This window comes from Crassostrea angulata, chromosome 10, assembly GCF_025612915.1.
Source record: "Crassostrea angulata isolate pt1a10 chromosome 10, ASM2561291v2, whole genome shotgun sequence".
Lineage (NCBI taxonomy): Eukaryota > Metazoa > Mollusca > Bivalvia > Ostreida > Ostreidae > Magallana > Magallana angulata.
Genome location: NC_069120.1, coordinates 55,534,110 through 55,552,508, shown reverse-complemented (window position 1 = coordinate 55,552,508; position 18,399 = coordinate 55,534,110). Strand labels below are relative to the sequence as shown.

The 18,399-nt window shown below is 37.1% G+C and overlaps 2 protein-coding genes and 1 pseudogene across 2 annotated transcripts; 2 read left to right on the top strand and 1 right to left on the bottom strand.

Moving 5' to 3' along the window:
- Positions 1-1,321: 1,321 nt before the first annotated feature.
- LOC128166065 (uncharacterized) lies at positions 1,322-4,149 on the bottom strand (annotated as a pseudogene).
- A 4,020-nt stretch (positions 4,150-8,169) lies between these two features.
- On the top strand, positions 8,170-10,583 carry LOC128166064 (uncharacterized). Its single transcript, XM_052830965.1, has 2 exons — positions 8,170-8,471; positions 8,624-10,583. Exons 1-2 carry the CDS (start codon positions 8,170-8,172, stop codon positions 10,581-10,583), a joined length of 2,262 nt encoding a protein of 753 aa, XP_052686925.1.
- A 2,508-nt stretch (positions 10,584-13,091) lies between these two features.
- LOC128164444 (uncharacterized) lies at positions 13,092-13,866 on the top strand. The gene is made up of 3 exons (XM_052828256.1): positions 13,092-13,245; positions 13,356-13,504; positions 13,614-13,866. The coding sequence occupies exons 1-3, from the start codon at positions 13,235-13,237 to the stop codon at positions 13,796-13,798; spliced, it is 345 nt and encodes a 114-aa protein (XP_052684216.1). The 5' UTR covers positions 13,092-13,234; the 3' UTR covers positions 13,799-13,866.
- The last annotated feature ends 4,533 nt before the right edge of the window (positions 13,867-18,399 follow it).

The window sequence follows — 18,399 nt, the reverse complement described above, 5'->3', positions numbered from 1 at the left end:
GCTATCCCTACAACAGTCGGGATACCAAGTCACATGGGCAGGGCCCGGTCAAACGACAAGGGACTCCACACACAAAAAGTAAAATCTAGGGACAGTTCAAGTCGTTGTTCAGGATTGCTGGTCTAGTCTAGGAAAGTAGCTCTACTACGTCTGGTCAATCAGACATGCCCAACGCAGTCCTGGGGGCAGGATTGCATCGTCGGTACATCCATCACTTCCGCCAAGACACCAAAACAGGGATATTTCAAGTTTGGTGCTGCTCCTTGATGCTGTCCACCGACAGAAACCTTGAAATTTTCCTCCGCTGTCTCTTTACTAGCAGTCTGGACGGTCATGACATGCATATCGTTATCCTGGAAAACTGTCTCCAGGATCTTGGACACAAAGTCCTCCACCCTAACCATGGCCTACTGGCATCTTGATTTTTATGAGTCTCCTTATTGACTGCACCTGTTGCCTTAGATTACTGTTTACTGGGGTAACTTCTCCACCATCAAGCACCACAGATTGAATTGACAATTTCAGCAAACTTGGCCTCTTGTGCTGCACTCTTCACCCACCACGCTTCCTTCTGGGCCTGATAATAAAAAAAGAGGTGTCCCGGTTCAGCAAGCACACAGTACAAAGCATTGACTGTAAACTGCCCATTTGTGTCTTTATATCTGTAGCTGCTCGACAGGCACCACGCTAAGGCAGAGGACGGTCTTATAAGGAACTTCCTTCCGTCTTCCGTCTTGCATAAGTGCGACATTCTCTCCGAAAAAGGCCAGTCTTCCCCCGCCTAAAACCGAAGCTTGTCCTTGAGCCAGGATGCCTTTGAGGGGGGGGGGGGGCAGTCATCTTAGTCCCAAGCCGAGCTGAGTTAGGAACTTTCTTTAGCATTTTCTCCAGTTGCTACACTCTGTCCCTCTACTCCCATATGTCGCTCTTAGCTTTACAATCCCCATAACTATTAACAATCCCAATCGAGATCATTGTCGTCCATGACCACGACCTCAGGGCTCCCAGAATCGACAGCAAGTTCCTCACTTAGCCGCATTCCAGTCTGCTGGGGTTGACAATCTATTCACTGAAACTCATGTTCTTCATTGGAGAACAGATCAGGCGAAGGTGAACTCTCAAATCGCACCCTAAGTCCACCACACTTTCTCTTGCTCATCATGCGGGAACATAGATTCATCATCCTTGGATCGGAACCTGACTGCTATGCAGTCTGCTCCGTGGTATAACCATCCCCGGGATGTTTCTGTTCTGAGACTTCTTTCAGAAGTCAGCATGTGTACAGTTCTAAAAAGCTGACCCCCAAAAGCGGCCCTGTTCTTCAACTGTGGTATTCTGCTATATCCCTCCGCCGGACAGGCACCTTGGTTGGACAGGGGGTGTCCCAGTCCCAACTAACACTTCCATCCGACTTCCAGCTGTTAATTAAAGGGCAATCCCCGAAGAAGTGTCTCATCTCTCCGTACTGGAAGCAGAGAACTGCTTCCTCAGTGGTAGAGGGCGGAGGGTCCCCGACCTGCTCGTTTCCATGGGAGCCATCTCCAATTCACCGGTCCGGTGCCTCCTCAGCAGTCTTCGGCTTTCTGTCACAGGCAAAAAGGCCGGCGTCCGCATCCTCCATACCACAGCTGAGGTTCAGTATAGCCTTGGTGTGAATATCTGGCAACGGGGGAAGGCATGTCGTTTTCCATGCGAACTGTATAAAAATTGAGAATGTTAAATAGAACTGGACGAATAACAACTTATATTATTATTATAGAGGGAATTAATAATATTACAGCAACAGATCTTATTAATCTGAGATGTTTTAAATCACTTGATATGTTTTTCTACCAGGGGTGGTGTTAGGTTAGGTAATATATATATAAGCTAATTATGTAAGCTAAAGATGCACGTGTTTTGTACTAGGTGATACAGCAACCAAAAGCTAGGGTTGTATTGCCTTAGGGGCTGATATTTCTCTGTCTCAGTCCGTCGTCAAGTGGGTGAATTGTAGCGCCGTCAAGCGGTTACAGAATAATTAATTTATAAAACTGATAAATCTTTCTTTTGATTATAATTACTGAGTGAAAGGTCCAAGTTGTATATTACAATTTATTTACATTATTTCCCAATTTTATATCGTCACAAAATAAATCCACGAAGAAGAACTGACTATATCTACGGCAACAACACCTCTAGGAGCAACGGATGTACAAATAAGCATATGAAATAAAATGATAATATATGAAAACAATTAAACTAAATGTAGTTTATAGCGTTACATCTTCCCCTCTAAACTTTTGGTCCCATACAAACGGTATTTGAACATAAAGTATAAATAAAAGAATTGGATAAAAAGGTCCGCTCTCTTTTTCCGGTTCTTATTTTTCTGCACTTGTCAACCCGATTGTGTAATTAGTTTGCAGATACTACTTCCGGTTTACATTAGCATGTTTTGGCTCACGACAAAGTACCTAGTGGTAAGCGCTCTTTTTATCTAATTTGTATAGAAGTAAGCGCTTTTTTCTCTGTTTTTTTGCTCGTTTCGTTATATTTTGATGTATGTATTGCTACAGTTTTCGATAATTTCCTTTATGGGGGGCGGGGTGGTAAATATGCAGTGCTATCGCATACCTAAACCCCTATCACCACATTCATCTCAAAGAAAGGTTATGCACAAGTCTTAATAATAGTAAATAAAAATTTGATCATGTAAAATATGCTTCTGAAATATTTTGTTATTCACATTAACACATGTTTAGAAAAATTTCAGTACATGTATCTTGACAGCTCATTTGAACTATTGATAAAAAAATACTTAGAATAAAGACTTGGCAACAAGTTTTTCTTACACCTATACTATATATGCATTAAATAGAAGATATATTAATGGGCTTTTTGCCTTTACAGCAGATTATCTTAACTAATTATCAGTTTTTTTCGGAGAAAAAACCCCACCCATTCTATTTATTAAAGTCTTTGAATTACAACATGACTGCATTTTGCAAATGCACTTTTTCTTGTTTATTTTTTATCACTCAACTCTTCTACCACTTGGATTTTTTAAATCACCCACAGACAGAGGCAGTTTAACCCATTTTTTAATTTTATTTTTTTATGTACATGATGTGATTGCCTGTTTGTCTTTTTTCTTTTTTTTCTTTATCAATTATATATAACTCTTTTGCAAAATAGTATGCTATATATTGATTTTTTTTGTTCCATGTAAAATTGTAAAAGAGTTTAAATAGAATGTTTCCAAAAAAAAGAAATAAATAAAAAAATAAAAAGAAACATTTAACGTCAGTGCTGTTCTTAAATAACGTATCAACAAATAAAAAAGACATATAAAAATTAACAAATTATTTTTTGCAAACAGTTCATATTTACATTGTCAACATTCACACGGAAACCCCTCCCCCTCATATCACGGACGTTTCCTTTGCCCAAGCATTCGGAAACGTCTTCGGCAATTTCACAAACAACGCTTCGGAAGTCTACATCTTCTGGATCCACGTCTTCGGAATATACAATTTGTGAATTTCGGCTTATTTCTGTCCGTCTATCTTGGTAGGTTGTGGTAACTTAATTGATGACGAAACAAACTGAAGATTTCGTTACAATAACGTCTCTACTAGTGCCCATTTCACTGTCCTGAGCGGTAAAGTCACTGATTAAATGGTTTTCGGCTTCGGATGGTTGATCATCAACAGCATCTTCTTCTGTATCCTCAAGAGGTTCGTTGACAAAGCTGTCGGACGGAATCTCTAAAGAACCTAGCGACACTTCCTCCAGGAAATTCCATTCATTGCTACGTGCATGATGAGATGCTCTAGGAGACTTCTCTGTCTGTATGGCGAAAGTAGTCTCATTTTCGTCCGACGATATGTTCTTGTACTGTTCGCTAAGTACCTACAAGGGTTTACGCAATTCCTCGTAACTCTGGCGATTGACCCTGTACTTCTTGTATTCCACTGCACGTTTCAGGTCTTTTCACTCTAACCTGTGAATATCTCTATAGTGTTTCTTCAAGTTGAAACTGTGCACGAATGTTCTTTGACAAAAACTACACTTCAAACAGTCTATTTCATCTTCATGTTGCTTCTTCATATGTAAAATCAAATTGCTAATTCTAGAGAAAGTCCGTCCACAAATTTCACATCTCATATTCTCACAAAGTTCCTCGAAATCGCAATGGTCTTCGTACAATCCGTCCGTGTCTCGTCTGAATAATCTTATGGGTCGGGGTATTATGTGGTGTCACGTTTTTTGGTCCTCCCTCTGATTCGGAATCTTACTGGCTGGCAACTGTTGGCGGGGATTCCCGGGTGGAAAGTTAAGCGGCATCTTCAAACGGGTTTGTCTTCGCCCGCTGACTGCTGCGCGGCGATGCGTGACGGGTACCCTCTTCAGCTGGGCGCTTGCATGTTCGGTATCGCTTCTAGCCGGGTTTTGTTTTTTTCCTCTATACGGTTTGATATTATCGTAATGCACAACCATGGTCTTCGAATTTTGGGAGTGTTTTATTTTTAAAAAATACATCACTTAGTCTATTTACAATAAACCAGGGTCCTGTCCATTTTCGTGCTAACTTTGTTTTACATCAAACACTAATTTTGGGCTGGCTCCGCCGAACTAAATATCCAATTTCATAATTAACAGAACGCACATTTCAATCGTAAACGCATTTTTGTCTCAAAACACTTTGTTTAGTTTCACTTCTTACAATTTCATACATTTAACATAAATATTTTTTCTAAATGACGCGCATATTCCGCTTCATTTTTATACACAGCTATATCATCACAATCCAAATTTTCTGTTATACGATAAAGAAATTTCTTCACAAAATACCATTTGATAAGGCGTCATACCTGTTGACTCGTGTATAGTGCTGTTGTACGCAAACACTATTCCGTCAATGAATTTATACAAGTCTGTTTGATTCATTGAAAAGTATTGCTAAATTTTACAATCATTTCGTCGGATTGAGGGTGCTACGACGGTGTGTGCGTTTAATTTTTTTGCAAGACTTTGCACATCTCTCGGAATAATTAATTTTTGAACTGAGCACATTGGTTCGAATGTATTTCTTGGGGGCACCCGTAGCGTTTAATTTATCCTTTGAACAAAGTTTCTGCTTCTGTTTTAGCGTAAATATTTCTCAAGGGAAATATTTCCGTGAATTTGGTAAACTAGTCTGAGATCAGTATAATATACGTAGATATGCGAATGTTTCCTTTCTTCACATATATTACAAGAGGCAATATAATCCTAAACATGTCTTCTTAAATGTAATTATTACTACTTCTGTTGTGTATATCGTACACCTAAATTTCCAGCAGTTGCAGTGTCGTGGAAATTCCAAACTACAACATCGCGTGACTTCTCGGGAACAATAATCCGTAGTCGTTCTCCCTTATTTTCCATCCATTTAATGCATAATACCCCTTCTTTCACAGTCAGCAACTCCCAACGAGAATATAAAATAAACTTGAGATAGAATCTATAGCTGGCTTTGGAAAGTTCGAATTCTTTTTTCACTTAAAAATGGGTGATATAATTCCTTCGTCTAGCTGATGTTCTCTAATACTTGATAAACTCAGTGATTTATCCGGCTGTTCCTTGGGTTTGGATCGTAATGAACGATTTGGAACACGATTTGGCCTCTTATGTGGTTGTACAGTATCACTTGAATTACAGGCAACAGCTATCTCACACATAATCACAAGATTGAACATCTACTCCGTTAGTTGATTCATGCAAATCTTCTATATGATAGTATTTTACTTCATCTGTCGCCTCGTTTACATTTACTTTGCACTGTTTACACTTCCCATTTTGTATATTTATCCTAGGTAAACCATTTGAATTTCCATGTCTTTTTCCTTGTCTATGATGAATCTGGAAAGTATATCAAGCCATTAGTTGAAGCCATCGAGCAATCTGTCCATCCGGTTCTTTAATCGTATATAACCACACTAGCGATCCATGATCTGTCCTCAGGATAAATTCTCGTCTAATCAAGTTATGTTTGAAATGTCCAATAATGTAAACGAGTGCAAACATCTTTCGTCGCATAACACAATGATTCCTTTCAGGGTAAATGACTCCCGTACGCTATCACTTATTCCATTCCGTCCTGAATCTGTGACAATACTGCTCCCATTGCATCATTGCTAGCATCTGAATCAATCCAGAATGAAGAGTCCCCCATTCACATCTGGATAACTAAGAATTGGTGCGCTCACTAAAGTTGATTTAAGATGATTAAACACTTCATCACATTTTGCTGCCCAGTTCCAGGGAGTGTTCTTGTTAGTAAGTCCGTGAGGACACTTCGCAATTTTAGCAAAGTCTTTGATAAATCGTCTCTGTTACACTATGAGGAATTTTCCAATTCATAACAGATTTGGTTTTACTTGGGTCTGTTTTAACTCCTTCTCTAGAAACAAAGTGTTCTAAGAAAGTCATTTCCTGCTTACAGAAACAACATTTCTTTGCTTTCAGTTTCAAGTTAGCATTTTCAAGTCGATCAAATACTAAACTTAGGTTTTATAAATGTTTCCCAACATTTTTTCTATATAATATTATATCTTCTAAATACAGGATTGCGACATGCCACTGCAGTCCACGTAAGGTATGCTCTATCGCCCTCTGGAAAGAAGCAGGTGCTTTGTATAATCAAAAAGGCATGAATGTACACTGATACAATCATTCAGGGCTTCCAAGTGCTGGTTTTTCCTTGTCCCTGTCTCGCATAGGAATTTGATGATAACCATATTCAGATCTAGCGATGTAAACCAAGTAGATCCAGATAATGCGTCTAAATCTTCAGCAATTCTCCTTTAGGGTAAGCATCCTTTATTGTTTGAGCATTCAAGCGTCAATAATCCACGCATAATCTCCAGGTTTTGCTTTTCTTTTGCACAAGTACAAGGGGAGATGAACAAGGACTTGTTGATTCTCCTATTAAGCCTTGAGTTTTTAATTTCATATTTCCGTATCCAAATTTGTTAGTTATTAATTTACAATTTCCTCCAGAAATGCTTTCTCTCTGCATTTCCATCATGGGCATTTGTAAAAGCAAATATCAACCTAATTGACTCGCTTAATGCAATGACATTTTCTTTTCGGTTGAACATTAAGTAACATTTTGGGCACTTTTTGTGGGCAAATAGGTCCATTCGTCCCACAATCGTACGAAATCCATTTTTATCAAAATCAATCACATTTACAAATATTTGTCTTTGCACATAATCTACTTGATTTGATTCCATTGTCACAAATTTTAATTATCAAACAGAGCAGTTCACAAAAGTTCAAAAATAAATCCGTAGAAATTATTAAAATCCGACCGCTGCCACCAGTTGCAGCGTCGTCGAGCGATTACGACATAAATATTATAATTCCTGAGTGAAAAGTCCAAGTTGTATTTTACAATTTATTTACATTATTTCCAAATTTTATATCGTCACAAAACAAATTCAAGAAAGAGCACTGACTATATCTACGATAACAATAATATTTTAATTTTGTGATCAAAGGGAAAATCCACAAGTCGAACGGTATCAGTTATACAAGGTTTATTAAAACTCCTAAAACTCTCAAACTGCTGAAAGGTCAACTGAAATGAAATTTTACTTTTATTTATTTTACCGACTATAACTTTCAAAGAGGACCCAACAATCGATTAATACCAATTATTTGGTTAAATTAAAGCGTATTTGCAAAATAAGGGCGAAAGAATTCCGAGTTCAAAAAGGACAAAGATGGCTTTTGGACCGCACCACTGCCGTTTAAGCCAAATCGTCAAAAGCTGCAGAACAACTATGATTCAGCATTGAAAAGAGTTTAGACAGAAGCTTGGAAAAGAATCCATTGAAGAAAGAGCAGTTTTTAGCATATATATTCTACCACCCAAGGAAAAAAGATCAAGTACGTGTCGTATTCGATTCAGCTGTGAAGCATAATGGCATCTCCTTGAACGATGTATTATGTTCAGGTCCCGACCTAACAAACAGCCTCCTATGTGTGTTACTTCGCTTCAGACAGGAACCAGTAGCCATTGTCGCTGACATAGAGCAGATGTTTTATTGTTTAAAAGTCAACGAGGAACATCGCAATTACCTTAGATTTTTCTGGCATGAAGGAAACGATTTTCACAAACCTCTTGTTGAATATCGCATGTGTGTACATGTATTCGGTAACACAGCCTCCCCGGCGATAGCTACATATGGCCTTAGACTTGCAGTAAATCACAGTTGTCCTGGTTCTGATGTCAGCGACTTTGTGTGTAAAGACTTCTATGTCGACGATGGACTCAAATCACTACCTACAGTTGAACAAGCCATAGACCTGCTTCAGAGAACACAGAAAGCACTTAAAGTTGAAGGAAATTTGAGACTTCACAAGATAGCTTCAAACCGAGATGAAGTCATGCAAGCATTCGCACCTGAGAACCTGTCAAAAGATTTAAAGGACCTGGAGTTTGGCAATGAAATTCTACCGGTCCAACATACTCTTGGTGTTTCTTGGAACCTGGAGTCCGATGCCTTTTTGTTCCGCATCTCAACTGAAGAACAGCAATTCACAAGACGAGGAGTGCTTTCAACAATCAACTCCATATTTGATCCCTTAGGATTCTGAGAAAGTTTGCACCAAAGCATGGTCACACCATCCCCAGGTTGGAACTTTGTGGTGCGGTACTTGCGGTGGAAATAGCAGAATCCATCGCTACTCACCTAGATCTTCACATTAAGGACTTTACATTCTACTGTGACAGCAAAGTGGTTCTGGGTTACATTCAAAATGACACTAGAAGATTTTACACATATGTAGCCAATCGAGTTGAGAGGATAAGAGCTTCCACCCGACCTCAACAGTGGCGCTATGTGTCGACAAATCATAATCCAGCAGACCAGGCAACACGCTCTGTAGCAGCTAGTAAAATGCAGGACAATCCTTGGTTAGTAGGACCAGCCTTTCTCCTGGACGAACATGTTTCTACACATGATGCGCATGAGTTACAGAACCCAGATGAGGACAAAGAAGTTAGAGCTGAAGTAGTTGTCTTAAAAACCAGCATGATGGATCCACCTCATGACCAGCTTGGAACTCACCGGTTTAGTAGATTTTCTAACTGGAGAAAACTTGTTGAAACTATCGCTCACCTACAACACATAGCTCAATCGGTTAATGGCGCAGAATGTTCAGGATGGCACGTATGTTCCAAGTGGAAGACAGTAGATGCCTTTGAAGCAGCACAGAAACTTCTGCTTGTTGAAGTTCAACAAGAAGCCTATCAGAATGAAATTCAGTGTCTCCAAGCAGGGAAATGTCTACCAAAGTCCAGCTCAATATCCAAATTGTCACCCTTTATTGGTATTGATGGTCTCTTGCGTGTTGGAGGCAGACTGAAACACTCAAGTTTGACAGAACCAGAAAAACACCCTATTCTTGTCCCTGAACGTCATTACATTGCCATACTAATCATCCGTCATTATCACGAGCAGATAAAACACCAGGGCCGTCACATCACAGAAGGGTTCATTCGTTCGGTAGGGTTCTGGATAACAGGAGCAAAGTCATTAGTGTCCTCTGTAATCTACAAGTGCGTTAAATGTCGGAAACTTAGAGGAAACCTCGGCAGTCAAAAGATGGCTGACCTTCCTTCGGACAGACTGGAAACCGGGCCGCCATTTACTAATGTTGGGGTGGATTGTTTTGGCCCATGGCAAATTGTAACAAGGAAGACACGTGGAGGTCAAACATGCAGCAAAAGATGGGCAGTGGAAGAGCTGAGTTCTTCAGCTTTTATCAATGCCTTGAGAAGATTTATGGCAATCAGGGGTCAGGTCAAACTTTTCAGATCAGACCGAGGGACAAACTTTGTCGGGTCAACAGACAACCTTGGCATCAATGCCATTAATGTAGAAGACAGTAGTGTGAAACAATGTTTGTACTCCCAAGGATGTACTTGGCTGTTTAACCCACCTCATGCATCCCACATGGGTGGGGTCTGGGAGAGGGTTATTGGAATTTCAAGAAGGATCTTGGATTCTCTTCTAACGGATGTTGCTGGGACAGGTCTGACTCATGAACTTCTATCAACCTTTCTCGCTGAAGTGTCCGCCATCATGAACGCAAGACCACTAGTTCCTCTCACCACAGATGCAGAGAACCCTGTGCCGTTGTCGCCATCGTTGCTGCTCACTCAGAAGCCTCAGCAAATTACCTCTGTTACAGAAACGTCGGATAGTAGAGACCTTTTCCGTAAGGAGTGGAAACGAGTACAAGCCCTGGCTGACATGTTTTGGCACCGCTGGAAAGCAGAGTATATACAGACACTTCAACAGAGGAAGACATGGCATGAACCTAAAAGAAACTTGTGCGAAGGTGATGTTGTTTTAGTGAGAGACAAACAGACAGCAAGAAATGATTGGCCGTTAGGATTTATTCCTAAAGCTTTCCCATCTTCAGACGGTCTAATTCGCAAGTGTGAAGTGCGCATAGTAAGAGATGGACGCTCAACCTTATACACCCGTCCAAATGCTGAACTTGTTCTATTCTACCATGTTAATATGTCAATGCCTATATAGACTATATGTCTATTGTCTTAGTAATGTAAAAATATAGTGATGAAGTTGTCATCAAGCGGGGAGTGTTCTGTCCAATGTTAGAGTTATCTTTCTTTAATTATTGATTTTTAATTTTAGAACTCTCTTGTGTTTTTCGGTAAAATTGTCATACGAAGCCCGCCATTTGTTTATGCGGTTGAACACCACACTCTGTATTTTTTGCTAAGTTTAGCCTACCACAGAGTAAGTAATGATTTAAAACTTGTTTATTATTCTGTAAAAAGATGATTTCAACATGTTTATAGCTTTTACAGTAGCCATAATCAGTTTTATGTGTAATAATTGAAGCTTTCTTATTGGAGTGTTGTCGTCGGCAACAAATGTAAACATAGGCTTGTTTTGATTTGAACAACTTTCTGTGAATTATTTGCTTAACTTTATATTGATAGTTTTACAAGTTATCTTGAATGTTTTCTGATAGTTTTGAGCTAATATTTGTTGTTAACTATTTTTCCAAGTGTTATGCTGCAAAATTTTATTTCTATGGAAGCCCATAAGTGTCTTAAGCTTTATGTATAGTGTTATTATTGATAACTATATATTAGCATCACTTAATAACGGTGTGTAAATTTTATTTTGTATGAAATTCAAAGTGTCTCATTGTATCCTTTGTTTATATTTCAGTCTTTTACCAAATCCAAATATACATACACTTTGACAATCTTCCTGGGAGTTGTTGTTAATGTACTTGTAAGAGGTTAAACATTCTGTGCAAGATTGGACCAGGGCGTCCTTACGCGACAGAACACTTATATTTAAAAAAAGTCAGCTCATCATAATATATTACCCTTGTTTAATTGTTCGAAGAAATAATATGGTACACAAGTAAATCTTTATTGCAAAAATATGAAACAAATAGTATAATTTTTTTAGGTAATGGAATCGTATATCTTGATTAATATAGCATCGTTTTCAAAATTGTATATTTATAAATCACGTTGCAAACTTAAAAAGAGAAAAATTAGCAAATAGTGAGTGACAATATAAACATAAAGTTAGTTCAGGCTCCATTTCACATTTTCCAGAGTAACCAGCAAAGATACTGACATTGTTCTGGTTGTGAAGACATGTCATTGTTTTTTAAAATGTTTACATCATAATATCTCGCGTTTCGTAGAAATGTGCTTAAAATATGAATATGCGTAACTTAAAACGAAATGGTAAACACTAACTTTACACATGCTTTTAATACATAATTAAATACCCCTTAACCCTGATTTAGAACCCCATCAATCAATCAATCAAAGTAAAACTTAAACATTTCAGTTTCTCGTCATATCATTGCATTCTGTCTCCCGTTTGATATTTAGAAGAAGAAATATATACTAGTAATTGTTTTTAAGATCGTCAATTCTAGCGGTATTAACTTAAAATTGATGGCCTTTTGGACGAAGGGAGTGATACATTTCCAATTTTTATTCCCTTCCTCTACAAAATTAAGTCAAGATTGGTCAATTAGTACCCTGGGAGAAGCTTATACATTAATGGTAATACATTTCCAAACCGGCGTATTTTCACTCAAATGTGTTCTTACATGTTCATAACGTCGAAGTCAAAACTGTAGATAAGCATCGATAAGATGAAAAAGATTCAAGGTATTCCGAAATCCGTGTAAAATGTGTTGCAAAAAGGGGTGAGAACAGGTGAAATAATGCATGTTATGAAGGCGAATGCCTTAGTTCATATTTGGGGTTGAAAAACCATGTATTTTATTCTATGTATTAATAAATGCCATAATTATCCTTTTTTGTGAGAAATTACTATCATATCAGCTATTGCAAATTATTGTCACGAATGGTCCGCAATAAACATGGCCGGAAAGTAAAAATGGGGGGAAATCCACTATAAAGTAGGTTTTCTGTGGGGGTAATCTGGCTATAAAAAGGGGGAAAGCCCACTATATAGTCAGCTTTCCGTGGGGGAAAAACTGCTATATAGCCATTTTTCAGGGGGGAAGAACTGCTATATAGCCATTTTTCAGGGGGGAAAGATGGCTAGGGGGAAAAGGCACTATATAACACCGGTATACAGTGTTCATGTGTATTACTATTACATATACTGTAGTCTGTATTCATGTTATTTACATAATATATTTAACAGAATTAATGTTGTATTGTAGGCATATACAAAAAGCTGGAGACTGTTGGTAAGAAGTGTGAGCTAGTGGGAGATTGGGCCCGGTCAGTTTCAAACCACCTATAATGGTGTGCATCATCGAGTGACGGAGATGGGGAATTGGTGTCCGAGAAATGGCTGTCCGTCCTCAACCATATCACTGATGTTCATGAAGGTCATGGACAGCGATTTCCCAAATGTTTACATTGTGAATTAGAGGATAGAGATTGGATCAAGAAGGGTAATGTTTTTTTTACATAAAACGTTAAAAATATGAATTCAATGCATGAAATATTAAAGATCACAATTTAATATTTTTTCTCTTCAATTTTTAGGAAGTTTTAGCTTTTCTAGAGATGGAAAAAGTTGTTAAAGGCAAACTATTGGTGAATGACATCAAAAAGCTTTCCCCAGCCGAACAAACATCAGCACTTGAATCCTATCACAATGTTGTGTGTCACTTTGCACCATAAGCATTGCATTTCTTCTATGCTCCAATGAAGGCTAGGTAAGTTGAGTTATTTAATTCTGTTTAATAAAACAAAATTCAAAAAGATTTCTGAAATATTTATTTTTGAATATAATAAAATAATATGGCACTGTTCATCTCTATTTCAGGCTGTATATTGCTGCCCTACACTTTAACGAGAACTCCTATCGGGATCAAGCTGTAAACAAAAATGGGGAGCCGATATACTCGATATCATATCCAAAAGGCAGAAAAGGTGCTGGTATTCCAAAGGAAGTGAAAGTTCAGCAAACTTACAGTAAGTAAACTCTCTAAGATTAAGTTTTGTAATTTGTTTCTATGAATTTTACAAAATAAACCATTATTCTATCATTATCATCAATTTGAGCCCATATGTTTGTTTTCAGATTATGTACTAGTCTTGATGGAAGAAGTGGTCAAAGTGAGACTTGAGTTGGGTTCCTACCGAAATTCCAGGAGTAATCGGGAGGCTGCCATGAGGAATTACCCAGCTCCAATAGCAGACTCCTATCCACACGTTCCAAAGACTGAGCTTGTTGAACGCCACATCTGTCGTTTTAACAAAAAGTGAAGATTATCAATAAACTGAAATGAATATAATTGTAATCTAATGTTCTAATCTTTATTAAAATCATGACATTTTTAACAAAATTTGTTAAATGTATTGTTGGATATTTTATTTAAGTTAAGTTTAGAAGACTTTACAAACAATAATATTTTATTTCAAATGCCAGTGAAAGTGATAACCAGGTAATTTATATGATTTATGTTAATACATGTACACTGTGCCTATAAACTCCCTGATGGGTACTTAAAACCACAGTATTGTTGGGAGGGAAAAACAGTTCTAATCTTGTTAACAACACAAGATGACAGAATCCTCCTGTTGTTTTTCCCCAGTCGCTGCCAAATCCACCGAACAAAACGTCGATATGCTAGGTGTCTGTAAACCCTGAAATTACAAAAATGTTCCGTCATGATTTAAATTGTACTAAATATAACTGGCTATCCAAGTTGCTAACAATTAGATGACCCCTCTAGCTAATATCTAAATATAATACCTTCATTATTATGAAAATAAAAACACAAAATTTGATTAATTTCATTTGGAATATTCTATGATATTTATTGTTTCTATTGTACATGTAGATCAAAAATGTGATAGTGGGATATTTACTTGTGTATCAACTCATTTTCTTCCAAAGGTCCATTTTCATGTAAATAATCATAAAAGGATGTTTCCAAGACCCATCTGTTAAGGCAATTGGCAACAAACCCCTCATGTTCTGTGATGCACTTGACACTGGCCTCCTCTAGTCTAGACTCTATAGCAGTATAAATATTGCAGCACTTGCACTCTCTTGCAATTTTCACAGGAACACCTGCATTGCAAAACGAATGTATGAAAAATCATTTACATAGGCTTGACAGGGCACAAACAATCACGCACACTTGGCTTACTTAATTTCCATGCCACTCCATGCCTTTCTACCCCAAATCTTTTTCGATCTCGTTTCTGACTTTCATACCCCCCTCCCCCATCCATGGCTACTGTTTACTTTAATCAGCGACATGTATACGTCAGTAATTTAATTTAACAATTTTTTTTTATTTCATTCTATTTCATTAAGGTTTTCCGCTCTCAGCGGAAAACCTTACTATTATTCTGAAAATTTTTCAAATTTCTTATTATTTTTTTTTTCTTCTAGACGCCAACTTTGATCCTTAATATCTCTATCCGGTTTTGAGGTATTCCCCTTTTAGTAAAATTTAACGACTTCTTTTGTCCAGGGGGTTTAGCTTTATTGATGACTGGCAGAGTCTCAAAGATGGGCTGGTTTGGAAGCTAATACATTGAATTTGTGCGAGATATATTTTATATATTATTTAAATGCAAATAAAAGGGGTTGTATAAGATGTTGAAACAAAGGTAAGAAAAATAAATAAAAAAAATTAGCGTTTTTTCAGTGTTAGTTTTCTACCTGATAAAAAATTGTTATAACATGTATTTTAAAAGTTCTTGGTCTTACCCAGACCTTTCATTCGGTATACCGAAAAAGGGGCTGGCCCTTATAATTAGGGAGTTAGAGGCGTCCAAAGTTTCTTGTCAATAACTTAAAAAGGAATATACATTTCTAATGCCTTATTGAAGCAAAGTTGTAAAGAAATTAATTTTGAATCCTTCTATAGTATTCAATTTAATGTTTTCGTAATTTATAGTCAGTAATTGCAGAAACAATTGTTGTCAATTCGGTCCATTTTTGTGGGGGTGCGCACGTTTATGAGGTTATGAAAGGGCTTCTTGTAATGCACTAACTGATACATGTAGCGCGCAAAAATGATTCCACATAAAATTCCCAAATGTTTTTATACATATGTACATTTTCATTTCATATAGATGTTGTTTGTTTCATAACTGTGCCTCTGTCTATATTTAGATGCATTACGAGACTCAGGTAACCGATCGATAGGAGAGTCGTTAGCTGTATTCAGGACGTAGCCTAGACGACAGTGCATGTGCTTGTAGAGCTGGACGTACACGATTAACGCCCCACTGTGTTACTGTAACAGAGACAGTTTGAATTCTTTCAGTACTGGGAGATGTGTTAATAAAATGGTTCCAATGCATTGTAATTAAACTCAACGTTTCTACAATACGTATACACGGCCGTCATATAAAGCACAATGTGTAAATGTACGCTGGCAATTTAAACAAACGCGGGATTGCTCCCGATAGAACAATTCTTTTAAAGCAAAAAAAACAATACTGATTTGCGATGGATATAATATAATTATCCTCGTGGAGATGATTTTAAAAAGTAAACTTAATATTCGTATACGATAATATTTGAATCCAAAGCCGCTAGTTTTAAGTTACGGTTATTAGGGATATTAATTATGACTTGCCCCGCATTTCAGGTTTTTTACTTGCAAAACATCTACAAACGAAAATACCAAACAACCTTCAGCAGCAACTTATAAATTATTTATTCCATACACAATTCTAAAGAGGTAATTAAATAAATTTAATAAATGCTTTATACTTGTATTCGCTATCTTCCGTGGAAAAAAGTGGCATGGAAAAAATGTTGTTCAATGTTCATCAAATCGAAAATAATTAACAAACTGTATATTGATAGATTGACATATCAACAAACATTCAGACCCGCAATGTGTTTTCTTACAAGTTCTATAAAACGTAGACTCAATGATTGAATTCTTTACCGTTTTCCGTCTGGGTTATTTTGAATCACGTGTGTACGTTATGTGTAGCCATATAGATGAACACTTTAAGTGTTTAATTTTCAACAGAAATTGTGTACATGCAGAGCAATGCAATGCTAGGACAATAAAATTCCAACAATGTATATATAGTGAGGCCGGTCAGACTGATACTGGTTCTGCTTGTTCTACAAATAGCGAATGTAAGACGAAGTATTTGTATGTTATATTTTAAACAAATATAAGTATTGCTTTCTTAAAAGCTTGCATTACTCAACAAAGTATTTTATTGGAATCATTCTTAGTTACCTTAGCTGCATATATGTACCGCTCGGTCGGTATCCCGGAAAAATTGACTACCATCCGAAATGTTTCATACAAGGTCTACATACTTGCAGCTAATATTACCTTTAAAAATACATTTTAGAATTTTCTGCTGTTTATAAATTCATTAAAAAGACGCGCAGAATCAAGTGGTAATATGTCGTTTGATATGGGATTTATGACGTCTATTTATATTGTTTTCATTAAAATTATTTCATTATTTCAAGCTTGTGGGTGGAATGAAATCAGTTTCACATGTTATATGACATAAAGATGTCCTCTCCCCACTTTTTCTCGAAGCAACTATTTTTATAAAATTTACATAAAAAAATTGAATTATCATGGAGTTGCCCCCCCCCCCCCCCCCATTTTGGTAGCATGAAAAAAAAATGGTATGAAAATCATGAAATTGTGAGTGCAATTTTGAAAATTTTAGAAAACTAAAAAAAAAATTTGTTTGGCTTGTCAAGATTTGTTGGATGAGTTTGCCCCCCCCCCCCCCCACACACTTTTAAAAACGATGCTCCTCCGTGCTTGGAAATTACTCATTTCTTTATTCCCCTCTTTAATAAACAAAACAAACTAACAAACATAACCGATCCAGATAAATATAATTAAAAAACAAACTTCAAATTCATCCTTCACCCACAATATTGCCTTTTCGATATTTGTCATCGTTGTAGACCCGTGTAATAATCGGTTAAGTAGGTGCTTGCACGAAAAAGAACCGCTTGCTGATCTACATTTTCATTAACGCATACAAAGAAAAAATATATTTTGATTTATTTTTAAATTTTTTTGATGTAAAAAAAAAAAGAAATTGGTTCTCAGTCTCTCTTTATGCCTGTTTGTTAGCGGTTAATCCAAGTTCATTTTGAATATCCTTTTGTAATTTGAAAAATTCGATGTAAATTTTTTTCATGCAATATTTCGGATAAAGCACTGAAGAGTTGTTTCTTGAAAAAATGTTTCTTGTAAAATGCTAACATTGAAAATTGTGCCCGATTTCTTTCTTTTTTTTAAGGTAAAACTTTATTGATTTAAAAAAGGATTCTTTGAGACAAACAAATTGACATTCTCAATAAGAGTTTGACAATCTCTAACTGCAGGTCTGTAGCTTTTAGTCAGAAAAAGAATCGGATGGACGACCTAGGACACAGATCGTCTATCCGAATTTCTTGAAAATTGCCATTTTTTTTTTTACGCAGACGCAATACTCACCGAGACTAAATGGTTCGTATCTTAAGTTTTAAGTTTTAACTGCTTTAAAAGGTAATATTGGTTTTCTGATAATTATGAACATGAAAAATTAAATAAAAATGGTTAAAATTACAGTAAAATTACCGGCATCGGTCTTCTCCGTGCGCGGATCTAGAAGGGGAAGTGTTCCAGACCCCCCCCCCCCCCCCAGCGATATTTCTTTCAATTACGTGTACATTATAAACTTACCAAATATGCCTCGGACATCCCTTGGCAAACTCAAATAACCGTCTGACTTTTCAACCCCCACCCCGGAAAAATTTTCTGATCCGCGCATGTTCCCCCTCCTCGAAATACAAAATTATTCCTCAAAACCCCTTGTAAAATTTCCAGGATCTCCGCATATATACTAAGAGATTCATTGGC